The sequence below is a fragment of the Typopeltis vanoorti genome, chromosome 9 (assembly GCF_054136105.1).
Source record: "Typopeltis vanoorti isolate ZY-2024b chromosome 9, IOZ_Tvanoo_1.0, whole genome shotgun sequence".
NCBI lineage: Eukaryota > Metazoa > Arthropoda > Arachnida > Uropygi > Thelyphonidae > Typopeltis > Typopeltis vanoorti.
In genome coordinates this window covers 84,003,249-84,018,152 of record NC_143557.1, presented here as the reverse complement: position 1 = coordinate 84,018,152, position 14,904 = coordinate 84,003,249, and the positions used below count along the sequence as shown (strand labels likewise).

The window sequence follows — 14,904 nt, the reverse complement described above, 5'->3', positions numbered from 1 at the left end:
AAACAATCCTTATCCAAGTCTTATGAGAGAAATTTTCAAAATCTTATGCAAAAACACAACTCTTTATATAACAAGCAAAAGAAAAACCTTACTTATGACAGTACGTCTACAAATAAATGGATTGTAAACATTTCCGATCGCCCATTATCCACTGCTGAAACCAGTGCTTTAGCAAAGGGCCATGATTTTGCTATTATTCCTTCACGCATTCCTTATCTTGATTTCTTACATAATACAGAATGCAATCTATCAGGACTTCCTAGCGAAGATGCCAACTAACTACGTTTTGAAGTTGTGACTTTATTATTCAAAAGCAAATTACCTCCATTCAATTTATCAAATGTTGAAATTAAAGGAAATTAATCTAAGGCTGATAAAGGGAAAACTATTGTAATTATGAATAAGACTGACTATGAGACAAAAGTATCCAGCCTATTAGAAGACACCACGACCTACCAAGAGATCACACGTAATCCTACTAATTCACAAATTAAACAACTAAATAAATTACTTGATGAGGTTATAATTTGGGATCCTAACTAAGTGGATAAAATACGCACCTACTTTGGAAGAACTTTGTCTTTATGGACTCCCAAAAATCCATAAAGAAGGCTGTCCTGTATGACCTATCGCAAATTGCATTGACTCTCCAACTTATCGGATTGCAAAAGTATTATCACGATCCTTAAGTGTTCTCACTGGTCATTCCAGACCCTATATAAAAAACTCAACAGATTTTCTTGGAAAAATCAAGGATATAAAAATTACAAATTCTGAAATATTAGTCAGTTTTGACATCATTTCTCTGTTCACCAATATCCCATTAACCGACACAGTCAATTCTTTATATGAAGATTACCCTCTAGATATCGCAAGGATATTCGAATATGTCATCCACTCAGGTTATTTCAGTTGGAAAAACAAAATCTACAAACAAATTGAGGGTACTGCCATGGGTAGCCCTCTGTCTCCACTTTTGGCAAACTACTATTTGAAACAATTCGAAGATATTATGTTCTCATCCATTCATCCTCAAGCATCTCTTTGGTACCGTTACGTCGATGATGTTTTTGCTGTTTGGCTACACACTGAAGATGAATTTTCCACTTTTCTACAATGGATAAATAACCTTCACTCACACATCCAATTCACTATGAAAAAAGAAAACATCCTCCTTACTAGAACGTCTTCTGGTACCTAATCTACAAGTGTCTTTCAAAAACCCACATTTACTGGCATTCACAAAAAAGTCTGTGCATCACATGTCTCACAAATTTGGCATTCTTAAATCTCTTATTCATTGAGCTCATAAAGTGTGCTCTTCCCCAATAATCTTACAACAAGAACTTTCCATCATTAAAAAATTAATGGAATCAAATGATTACAACTCCAATCAAATTCAACAGATACTTCACTCTTATGTTCCAACACCTACAGTTTCTTCAACAGTCTACAGAGTTCCTATTCCATACATTCCAGGAATCTCAAAACCTATAGGTAGAATTCTGAAAAAGTATCAATTGATTCCAACACATATTCCTATCAACAAAATTTCTTCTTTATTACCTTCTACAAAGGATAAACTGTCTTCTCTATCTTTGGCTGGCGTTTACCAAATGCCTTGCAAATGTGATGTCTCTTATTTTGGACCAACTGGCCATTCTTTGGAAAAAATAAAAAAATATCAATATTATATTGATTATAACAAACCTCTGAAGTCTGGTCTGGCACAGCACAGTATTGACTCTACTCATAATGTCCAGTGGGATAAAGCAGTTCTCCTCCTTAGATGCAGATTCAAATATGACTGCTTATTCAAATAAACTTGTGAAACTATCTTACACCGACCGAATTTAAATAGATCTCGCAAAGATCTGGGAGACTTTTATTTTATGTAAAAAACCATTTATCTTAATAGATTCAATTTGTTATTTCTAGTTTTTCCTAGCACGTGGTAACAATTGTATTTTAATAGGTGATCCACCGAACGTTTTGCTTGTATTCCATTCCTATTACTGTTACAGATACTGAAGATGTACTATTAATTTTAGTACGAAATATCTGTCCTTTTACTAATTAAAGATATCACTGTGGTTTTTATGTGTTACTTTATTATTTAATAGTTGGTAGTGTTAGGAGAGCTGTAGAGAAGACAGCAAATGAGTTTGATATTGTGATGTACAGAAATTTTCATTTATAGAAGGTCAAAATTGTGAGATTCCAGGTTGGGCACTTTTTCACATGGTATGTTGGAGCAAACATAAGCACAAACCCCCACAGTGGGGAAAAAGGAGTCAGAGTGTGTAACTGGGAAAGCTGAGAAGATTAGTGCTCAGGGAAGTATAAACTTGATTTTCTGTCAGGAAAAGTAGGTTTTTCCAAATTGCAGATGGACATTATTGAGGTTTGAACTGAGGCCGCGTATACTGGTGTAGTGTATTAGGAATATTTTGTGAGGTTTGCTGTCCACATCGGTCATACATATTCCCTGTACAATGATAGATTCAAGTTTCTGCAATGGCTCATGATAGAACTGGATTTTCACACTGGTACTCCTTTTTTTATAATGTGTCCATGTGTCATCTCCACTTTGCCATTTTCCTTCCAGTTGCTGCTGTAATATTCTACCATGTTCTGGCTGCATGTAAGTGAGATCTAGCCAGGTGCATAAAAGTGACACAGCAGTGGTATCTTCTGACATGTTATTCACAGTGGTTATGAATGCTGATCTGCTTGTTGATATATCACAAGTCATTTTTATTGGACACAAGATTTTTTTTTTCATATGTTCATGGGCCCCAAAGTGGTGAAACCTGAAAATTTTCTTGATGTCAAATTGACATCATTCAGCTAGGTTCCAGATGTTGTTTAGTGTTATGTCTGTTTCTGAATGGAAGTTTGGTGAAATGGCATTGTATTTTTTATTCTTTGCCTCCAGTTTCTTTGACTGACTTGGCAACAAGGATGCAAAACTTGCTGGCACTTTTAGCAGCAGGCACATTACCATAGAGATGCTAATTGTGAATCACTTTGGATTTTTTTTTTCTAATGCATTCCATTTTATTATGAGACTGTATCATTAAGCATGTATCTAAGCTGTCATTAAACTATTTAAATGAAGGGGAGACACAGGGGACAAAAGAATAGCTGGCTGAAGTTGGTCAGGAGAGTTATTGCCAATTCATCAATCTTTGCACAATTAGAGTGCATCAACTGGCAGCAAAAATCACATTGAAGGTTCTTTTTCTTGTATACGATCTCCAGCTTGCGGATATGGCACTTTGAATTTCAGTTGGCTTGTCAAAATCAGCAAGATATGCAGAGATCTGTTGATGCTCAGCTTTGTTGCAGCTATCTTTGCTTCATGTTGCAAGCATATCTGAGCATAGTGCATGGACACATCCTTTGGCTGATATTAAAGTAAATAAAATCTTTTTGTTGAAAATCTCAGAGTACTTACAGTTGGTCTTGTAATTCTTCAGCTCCTTTTTACCTACTGTTGCACTGTAATTTGTGATGTAAAACTGGATAAAAAGCACTTTAAATAGTGGGAAAATTAGAGCACAAAATCTAACCAACATAATCCAGAGCATCACACACAATGGACTAATTAAATCATCTCAAAGACACCTTATTTTCTACTCATCTCCACCTGCTCATGGATTCACTATAAGGATAATTTTTGATATTTAGCCACAACCTGAAAATAAACTGACCTTCTTACAACAAATTACCAACTTTCACATGCAGATCAATTTCACTATGGTGAAAAGGAGAATGTTGACAATGTACCATTTCTAGACATCTACTTTACTAAGAAACTATGTTCGGACATTTACCATAAACCTGATTCACTGGTGGGTGCTCAATCCTCTCAAAAGATTAATGTTGTTAAAACTCTGCTTAACAACACCCATACTATTTGTGCCCCTTCAATAGCTTAACAATAAGAACTTCTCTTAATCAAATCTGTAATACAATGAATTGCTTATAACCTCTGAAACATTCAGCCCATCATTGTCTCTTAGAGTGTTTACCTCCAGTTCACAGCACAGTGCAGACTTCCTACCCCTTACATCTTAGGTGTGTTCGAATTTATTAGTAGAATTTTGAGGAATTATAATCTTGTACCAATGTATGTTCCTATTAAAAATTTTCTAGTTTTTTACTAACCACTAAGGTTCAGTTCTCCTCTTTTGCTACCTTCATGTGTACTAGGTCCTCAGGGAATATCAAATTTAGGCAAGCCAACTGCTCAGTGGAGAAAATAATGATGCATACAAATATCACATCTGTTACTATAAGTTTCACTAGTATGGGTGTAAACAGCATGATGCAATATGTAATTAGTTCATAAAAGTAGTTTTTGGATTATTAAAATATATATATATTATTACCAGAGCTCTTCAGGGAGTCAAGGACTCATCAGAGTAGACCATATATCATCCATTCTAGCTGTCATTTTCTAGAAGTGATTTACATCAACTGCACTCACCATCTCCAAAGGCAAACCATTTCAATCATGCACTGCTCTATGAGAGAAAAATTATCTGTTACACCTCTTTCTTGATTGGATTCACTCTCAACTTCCATGGATATTCTTGCATCCTCTCTCCAAACTTCATAAAATGAACAATTCCATCTACCAGTATCCTGCATGATCCTTTCTGAAATTTATAAGAATCTATCTCCCATTTGCTAGTGTCTGCAGCCCACACATTCTCAATCTGTCCTCAATCTACATTTTACAATCTTGACATCATTTTAATACTCTCCTTTGCACTCTTTCACAGTATTTGCTTCACCTCTCAGAAACTGAGACCAATTCTGTACATAATAGGTTAGGTAAGGCCATATCGAGACCTTGTAAATATGCAAAATGACTTCCTTAACCTTACGTGTCAATGTTTGTTTCAGTATTGAAATTCTCCTCTGAGTTGTTGTATTGGCAATTTTTGCTATATGGCCTCTAATCTTCAACTTCCTATCTATAAAAACCCCAAGATCTCTAGCCCTCATCAGTTTTTTCTAGCATAATCCCAACAGCATAGCATGCCAATGAATAATCTCATTACACCAAGTGCATCTTTACATTTATAAACACTGAAAGTGACAATCATTTTCACAAACCCACAATTCCAGTCTATTCAAATCATTCTGCAAGTACTCCTTGTCAGTCACATTTCCTGATTACTCTGCATCATCAACAAACAGTCATGTGTCTCCTGTCAAAACCTTTCCACTGTCATTATTGTAAAGAATGAGTAATAATGGAATAATGATCCTTGAAGTTCAGCACTAGTCATCTTAAATCCACTGACCAGTTAACAGACATATCAGCCTTTGCAGCACCCGTGTACAATGGAATTATATTATGGTCTTTCTCTGTGTTAGGACTTAAAATAGGAACTCATTAGATGGACAATCTCTTCTACATCTAATAAATGCATTCAGGAGGGGTCTCATTTCACATGCATTCTTTCTTTTACTTGGAATATAACGACAGAATTCTTTCGGGTTGGCTTGAGCTTGCGAGACTTAACTTTCCATACAATAGTTGTAACTCTTCTGATCTATGACTTATAATTTCCGTAACCGACATCATCAAACACATTATATTCCTTCATATCTTCCCCCCCCCCCAGAATCTCTTGCTTAGTAAAACTGCACATCCATTCCACTCTTATTCTATTTTTTCTTAGAACTCCAGCAACACATTGCAATCAGCAAAGCTGACATCTTTCCCATTCAGCAACACTGATACCCTGGGAACAAACCTGGTATTCTCCTCAGCTTGTCATATTTCCTAGAATGCTAACCTGAATACTGAAGTCAAGAACAAGAAGACTTGCCTCACTGAACACAAACGTACCAATAGTGATACAAATGAGGATACCGAAAATGAATAACTTTCAAAATCTCAAGTGTGTGTGTGTGTGTGCTTTCAGTATATTTTTCATTTGTTCCTGAAAAACTTCAAGTAGTAAAACAATCATGAATGGAATGTACCACAGCATACTGCATCCTTCTTTTTATATTTCATTTACCTGATATCATTACCTGAAGGAGTGTCCTGGGTTCGATTCCCGTCGGTGACGTGAGGAGCTGAAGGATCTTCCTCAGCCATAGCCAAGTTAGCCAGTCTTGGGCGTGGACAGCAGGGTTTTTTCCCCAGTTTATTCTGGGGTTTTTCATCCCGCAAAGCAGGCAAACTGGCCTTGAGAACTCAACACTACAGGCCATAGGAGATACACCGGGGCATAAGGCTGACCACCTTATCCTGTAAACGGAGTGAGGTCCGATGATCAATGGACCCTCGACACCGCAAGGTAAAAGCGGGTATAAGGAAGATGAGATGAGATGATATCATTACTCAATAATATCTCATAGTTCTGCTCTGTTGTCACTCATTTATCTTTCCTATTCTTTTCTACACTTCTCTTAATGCTTTTTGACTTTTCTATTTCCTGTGTCATCTATCTAACAATTTGTTTTAGCCTGTTAGATGGTTCTTTAAGATTGTTATCCCTCTTCGACAGTATCTGGTTTCTGCTACAGTCACTTGAGACAAAGTGATATCTCACCTTTTTAATCTTCTTTTAATAAATTTAATAAACTGGTAATAATAGCTGCCTCTGACAATCTTGTAATTTCCATATTTCTAGCTGTAGATAAACACTACTTGTCAGTTACTAACATATTTTGAAGATCAGTTATATTCTACTTTTTCTGTACCATGAGGTAGAGCACTGGCATAATTGCAGGATGCAAATGTAGATATCAACCTGCATTTCATACATAAGGGAAATTACACTCCTCATTTAGAAATTACATGTATTTAACAGTAAAATGCATTTAATCAAATGCTTAAATATTTTGTTACTATGTGGTTACTAACGAGCCTTTATTTTTCGTAAAAGTGTAACCTACCTTTACTCGAACTGTTAAATTATATTCTTGCACTCTTTCATAATCCAATGCATAATTCACATATACATCAGCCCATGTGATGCCATTTTCAGAATGCTGAATTATATAAAAAGTATCCTTTTTGTTTGTCTGTTCAGTACCTCCTCTAATAAGAGAATAAAACACAGTAGGATTTCCTGGGATGCCAGAACTACAGGGAAAATAAAGAAAAGAAAAAAAGAAAGTGTGAATTCTCAATCTTATAACTTTTGAAAATACATATTTACCAGTCTATTATAAGTTTTCAGCAAAATTTTCCATATATGTACTAACCTAATGCTATAGTGTATTTGTTCATTTACAAAAAGATTTCAAATTTTCTTTTCACTTTTAAACATCCAGTGCATTAGAAAGACAGTCACTCAAAAAAAAAAAAAAAAAACAGATTTATAATGCTGAATTCTGAAATGTCAAAATCAATCAGATTGAAAATACAATGACACAGATTTTTCTCTCCTTATTAAAAAACTGTTGTGTGGGGTTGTCTTAGATCCAACCAAAGCAACTAAGAATGGAGATTAATATAACAGATTTCGATTAACTTCCTTTATCTAATTTAATGATTTATATAATAATGGAATGACACTTACATTAGGAAAAAATATTTAATATTTGCAGAATTTCTGGATAGGTTTCCTAGCCATCATGAAAAGAGATAAACGCAATAAGAACACTTAAACTGTAAGTGTGTGACAATATCTGCTATTGAATACACCCCTTGAGGGTACATGGCAGGAATTTGATGATAACAAATAAATTTAAATAATTACAATTTTAAGGCGATTGTTCTTGGTGAAGTTCGGACTATGAACAGATGCTTTCCAACTTTCTTTATATAATCATTCGAGAAGAAAATTTTATGCAGGATCATAAAAGAAAAAAAAATTATTATAATTTGATGGAACATGGGGATTAAAGGGTTTTACGACATGTTCTTTCTTATAGTTATGTACACTGGATAAGCTATGGCTAGCTAAACCAGACTTACCAGACCCTTTGAAGTAAAATGTACTTTTTGATGTTCTAGATTAATTTGGGCTAAAAGACCAATCTGCCCATAATAACAAAGGTCACATGAATAAGTGATACTGTAAAACTCTGGGATAAGAGAGAGGATACTTATCTTTTGAAGAGACCAGGAAGGAATTTAGTTTTTAAACTATACAAAATTCATAGGCCAATCTGACAAAGTCTTGCAATTTTCTGATAGTTCTTTATCATAGAAACTTCATCTCCAGGAAGATTAGGATGAAGGCAATAATTGTTAATTATTTTATCAATTATTTCTGTACTACAATCATTAGAGATGAAAACAGTTGTAATAAATCATAGTTCATTATTTAAAAAATAATCAATAGAACACAGTGAAGTCTTAATCACACCATATTTCTGACAGGGATTAGTATGAGTTTGATTCTTGTATGCTGAGAATGGTAGACTGTCATTAGGCTGATGCAAAATAAAAATATCCAGAAAGAGGGAGGCAATTGTTATCTTGGCTTTCAAGTGTAAATTTAATTCTTGGGTTTACTGAATTAATTGTCACAAGAGATTCATGAAGTTCAGAAGGAGTTCCAGACAGCAAAATGATCAACATATTTGTACCAAATAGATGGCTTAGAGAAAACAATGGCGAAAATGTTTTTGAAAATGTTCCATAAAATAGTTTGCTAATGTGCGGGAAACAGGAGACCCCATTACTGCTCCATCTACTTGTACAGTTTGTTTTGACAACAAAAGTAACATGAATTTATGACAAATTTGAATATTTTACATCAGGGATAAAATCACTGCATGGTAATTCTACTGTATCAGTCAGTGGGATGTTTGTGAATTTTTAATGAAAAAGGAAGAATTTCCTGTAAATGTGGAGAGGAAATTTGATAGATATTTTGAGAGTTTATAGGTCGAACAACCTATACAATTTACAAATATGGGACAACCTACAAAATTTACAACAGATCTTAAAGGAACATTTTTTTTAATGAATTTTGAGAAGACCATAAAAGTTGGGGAGGTGTAGCATGATGAACTCTTAACTTTTTGATGTTTTCTTTATCCCAACTTCATCTAGGAGATTATTAAGTTCACTGATTTGTGATTGAGTAGGACCTCTGGAAATACATCTATAGAAGATATGATCACAAAGTAGAAGGTTACGCTTTCTAAAGCAGTTATTTTTATCATGAACCACAACTGTATGCCTTTTGACAGCTTTTTCGTATTCACTATGTTCTTAATCTTCAAGAGATAAAACCAGAATATCATTTTTAGATAAATTACTGTGAGGTGGTATGGATTTAAACAGAATACATACAGCTGAAAACAAATTTACTCACCAAGGAATATGACAAGTTATGAAACCCTTTATCAATACTAAACATCGAGTCCATAATAGGAATGGCTTTTGGAGCTACAGCATAATTTAATCCTTTCGACAACATTGAGATTCATCTTATTTAAAAGCGATTGAAAATTATGAATATGAGAATGGTTATGAGACATGAAAATATGTTCTTCTGAGTCTGAAGAAGTTCTATAATTATTATTGTATTCTTCAACAGATATAACATTAGTTAATTCAGCAATAATAAAAAGCAACACAGCAATTAATGAAAAACAGCAGCTTTTTTTTTTTCATTTCATGACACTGATTAACAAGGAAAGATTTGCACAACAATATATGCAACATGTCTCAGGAGAATAAAAAAAAAACCTTGGATTCCAAGCAAGTTGGAATCAACTGTACTGTTCAGCAAAAGGTTTAAAAAAAAAAGTTATTCTGTTAACACATTTAGCTTGCTCACCAACTCTTTTCCAAAGATGTTTTTTTTTTTTATATATTCTCTCTATAAAGCATATGAATAGATCCTGCAGTTCATATCATATACTGTCACATGCTTGCATTTAAGTGTTGTTCTTATTATGCTTATCATGATCGACTGTATTGACAATGGCTAGGAAACCTAGCCAAAAATTTTATAGCATTTTTTTTTCTAACATACGTGCCATTCCATTAAGCCTATTAAGTCAATCTGATACTTATTCAATCCTGCTGCTTCTGTTAGTTCCATTGATGCTGAGTTGGGATGTGTTCTGATATTTGTTCCAGTAGCTGACTTTGCACTGTTCACACCTGCTTCCCTGAAGAACACAAGAAGTTTAACTGAGTAATGCCCCAGCCAGCATGAAATTCTGTCATGTTGTACTATCATTTTACATTGTGGTTTAAGCCAATAAGAATACAATTTGGTTGGCTAAATCCAAAATTGCCAGCCCATCCTTGTTCATTCAGTATCTAAGTATATACCTAACAGAGTGCATCAAGGCTATGTGGAGATCTCTTTTCAGTTATCGAAAGCAAATTTGCCACCTATGTATCAGAATGTCTAACTGCACTGAGAAGTTCTTAAAGATTCCTTTTGCTTTGAAAGCAATTCTAACCTTGCTTTTTCAAACTAAACAGCAAGTAAAAAATTTGAAAGAACAAGCAATTTGGTTGTTCAAAACTGCACTATAGAATTGAAATACTGTTTGGGCAGAAAGCGTACCAATTTATTCTATAGCACAAAGTTCTCTGAAAGAGAAAGGCAAAAGGTGTCCACTCCAGCTGGAATTTTTGAAAAACTTTTGTAAACTTGCTTTGTAACTCTAAATATGATATTTATCAGGCAGTGTATAAACATATCCAACCTGCCTGTTGAGTCTTGTGGTAACTTCCATAATGCTAGACTGGTAGAAGAAAGACTGTTATAGGTTTGATTCTAGTTAATTATCAGAGAAACATTTTCTAAGCTTTTTTTTTTTTCCAGGCAGGTTGGATATGTTATCTCGGTTTTTAAGTCATTAAATCTGTTTTAAAATGTATCACAAGAACAGAGTAAAAGCCTATGATCATATATATATATATATATATATATATATTCCTATAACCTTTCTCCACCTCATATTATCTTTCTAGAGTTTTTGTAAGTTCTCTCTCTCTCTCTCTCTCTCTCATAAGAACACAGTAGCTATTTTCTCTTCTACAGGTGTTAATTCAAAGGTTATTCACTTTTGTGCACCGGCAGCAATACTGAGACTTGTTTTGGGATCGTTCTGAACATATTGAAATTTGATGTCCTTCTTTATTCAGCAGTCATATTTCCAAATAATTTTTTATCTAAAATGATTTGTCTGTTTTGTTTTCTAAATCATCTTCAGTATATCAATCAATGGGAATGTCAAAAATCTTTTCACTCATTATTTTTGTAAATTTAGGATTTAAAAATAAATGACTATAATAAACAAAATATTATTAAGCATATACATCATACACACTAAAATTGATTAAATGTAATGCACTTATAATTGCATCAGAAAGGGATTTCGTGATTTATTAGGAAAGATTTTGGTGCTTCTGATTTCTCTAACACACTGCGATACTATTTTTCTGAGAAAACAAATCACACAGCATGAATACAATCTTGAGCATAAAAACTTAATGTTTTGTGCTCAGCATTATATACATGTATAATTGTTTGGTTTTCCTGCCAAATAATCAAGCATTAAACCAAATATTTAGTTTTGGGGTTATGCTTATGTTCATTTGGTTTTCCCAACAAAAAGGAACATCTATGTGAACAGTGCTTAAAAGTCTAGCAGAAAGATAACACGCAAAAATAACCAGGTTCATTCCAGCATATGATGTTTCCTTTCTGTGTTGTAGTCGGTATGCTACAGACCTGTGAAAAATACTAAAACCACATTTAGCTTGACTTCTCTGAATTTAGTTTTATTCTTTCCATAGAGGATGCGTTAAGACTTGAGTTCCTTTTCAGCTGCAATTTAAATTGTTTCCTCAACATTCAAACAGAGTGTTGGATGTTTTACCACAGCTGTAATTTGTGCTCTGAAGACGCTTGTTAGAAGTACAGCAAAATATTCAATTAGTGATTTATTTTGTGTGGTATTACTGTTATGAATAATCACCACCATGTGAGCTTATCATAACTTTTATCCTAACTCTTTGAAAACCAGTAAGTAGCTGCTTTCTCTCTTAGTTATTATTAGTTGGGTTGTTGGCTATTGATGATTTATATATTTATGTGTGACAAGAGTATGCTGAACAACTGCTACTATCTTGTATTCCTAATAGAGCTGAAAGGATATGAAAAATATTTTAGTTTTCTGTGATCAAATTTCTTCAGTCATGGCTTGTTTACAGGAAGTATAGGGAGTCCTACTTTCCTATTGCCAAAGATTGACTGACCCATAATTTTTAGGTTCCAAACTTTTGGTTTAAATGAGAAGGAAGATATGGCTTTCGTTTCAAAACCTTCAAGGAAGATGTTAGCTAGAACTGGGGACAAAGGATTGCCCATTGCCAGGCCTTGTTTTTGTTTGAATGCAATGTTTTAATAAAGCAAACATTTTTTGGATAATTTGTCCTTTTGTAATGTAAGTACCTCGTCTGTAGGAACGTAAGTAAATAAAGATATAATGCCAAAACTTGCTAGAACGTCATTTTCATTGATGGGAATATCTTTTATATGAGAAACAAAATTTGTGGTGTTTTTGATGAAAGATGAAGATTTATTGGAGAAACACTTGAGGTACTTTGCTAGATATTTGGAAAGTTTATACGTAGGTAAGTCAATTCCTTCCACAATTGGGCGAAGAGGGATGTTTTCTTTATGAATTTTGGGAACTCCATAGATGCATGGGATAAGAGGATGTAGAGAGCATAAAGAGAGGCAAACATTATGAAAACGATATGTTGATGATATTTTTATTATTTGGAATCACGGGCACACATCTCTCATAGATTTTCTTCATCATCTAAACATCCAACATCCTAATATAAAATTTACTGCTGATCTAGAAAATAATAACTCCTTACCTTTCCTGGATGTCATGCTTACACGATGCTCTGAAAGATTAAAAATCTCTATATACAGAAAACCTACTCATACCAATAGATATCTGCATAATCTTTCTCATCATTTTCCACCACAAAAACTTGGAACTATATCTACCTTAGGGCACAGAGCACGGTCTCTCTTAAATGAACCAGATGAACTACAAAAAGAAATAAATCACCTCACTCTTATCTTTAAACAAAATGGATACTCTGAAAAAACGATTAAGAAATTTCTTCTGGATCCTCCTAGGCAGTGCACAACAGAAACTATTAATTTTAAAGGTAGTATCTCCATTCCATACATTAGCACAGTCTCTAAAAAATTAGCTAAAGTCCTTAAAAAATATAATATCAGGATGGACTTCACCACACTTCCTAAAATCCGTTCTCTAATCAGCCATCCAAAGCATACTCATCACTACTTAAAATATCCAGGTGTATATAAATTATGGTGTGATTGCAATATCCCTTATTTTGGACAAACTAAAAAATCTATTGAACAACGTATAGAAGAGCATAAGAGAGACATCTCTTACAAAAGATCTCATGCAACTGCGTTATCCAGTAATGTTCTTTTTTCAAATAATCCTAATGATGATCAACAAAGCCACTCCGTTTGCTGGAATAGATCAGAAAATATTTTTTGCTGTGATGATGAGTTTGAGAGAAAAATTGTAGAATCAAGGGAAATCCTGCTGAACCCTGTCCACTTAAACAACAATTTGAGTTATAACATCCCAGATAGCCATGCTGCAGTTATTCAATATTGGCATTCACGTGAGCCTGCACGCACACTTGCAATAAACAATGACACGCCTGTTAGAACAACTTGAAAAAATACAATGTTTTTTATGTATCAATTATGTGTGGCAATTTTTACCTGTAATTAAATAAATTAAATTTCCAGTTGTTTTAGATACTTCAATGTTTATTACTATTCTTTTCCTTCATGAATACCTGAGGAAGGCTGTTATAAGCCGAAACTAGTTGTATTATTCTCATTAAAATCTTTATAAGTTATTTCGGTTTTTAAGTCATTAAATCTATGTTTTAAAAAAAAAAAATATATATATATATATAGTCTGGTTTCAGAAAGAAGGAAAGGAATGGATATCTAAAGTTGACTTGATGTATCCTATGATAGAACAATGAAGTTTCAAAAATGGTTGTTTATGGTGTTCACAGATTTAGAGAATGCAGCAGATGGGATACAATAAAATAACCCTTGAACAAGCTTTCAAAAAGATAATAATGATGAGGATTATACACGTGAAGGTATGTTAAGATGAAATTTCGAAAATTCAAGATGAGGTGATTAAATGAGAGTTTAGTAGGAAAGCATTCACTCTTGCTCACTGCTCCTAAGTGTGGTGATTAACAACAAAAGTTGGAAACTTTTGTTGTTAATCACCAATGGCATTTGCAGATGATGTACTGTTCCAAGTGTGTATGTATGCATACACGGTGCATACACATGCATTAAGAAAAAATTGAATAAACAGTTATATGATGCAATAATTCTGATTTAGCAATAAAAAGTCATAACTGTTGCATTATATAATAGGAGATTTGTAGGCAGAGAAAACTTAAAACACATGCATGAAGATCTAATAATTAATATTAGAGTAATGAAATAATAATCTGTTTAATGAAATGATCAAATTGTATCAAAGTAAATAAAAAAAAAAAGTTGAAATGCAAAAAAATTTACGTTACATTTACATTACAACAGAACCTTCTGGTGTCTTATTCATACAAAAAGGTTAAAATCGTTTCAAAAAGTTTCGGGGTGCAAACAATATCACTTGCAACAGACAGTTTTAAATCTAATAAACCGATCTTCAGCTATGTTAAGATTAATAACAAGACGATTTTTAAATATCAAACTTCTAGATGCTGAATCAGCTGGCAAATTACCGCAAATTGAAATGTAGTGTATATTATAATACACAAACTGTGGCAGATCCAATACATTCAAATTGGTTCTATTATTTCAAAATAACAGAACCAATGCACAATGTTTTTGAGATAGA

The 14,904-nt window shown here is 33.6% G+C and overlaps 1 protein-coding gene across 1 annotated transcript in view; it reads right to left on the bottom strand.

The window, feature by feature from the left end:
* LOC150103211 (neural-cadherin-like) overlaps positions 1 to 14,904 on the bottom strand; it is a 540,895-nt gene that overhangs the window by 334,166 nt on the left and 191,825 nt on the right. Inside the window, exon 12 of the mRNA XM_090397648.1 lies at positions 6,931 to 7,120. Within this exon, the coding sequence (XP_090253774.1) occupies positions 6,931 to 7,120 (190 nt within the window). The remainder of the gene's footprint in view (positions 1 to 6,930; positions 7,121 to 14,904) is intronic.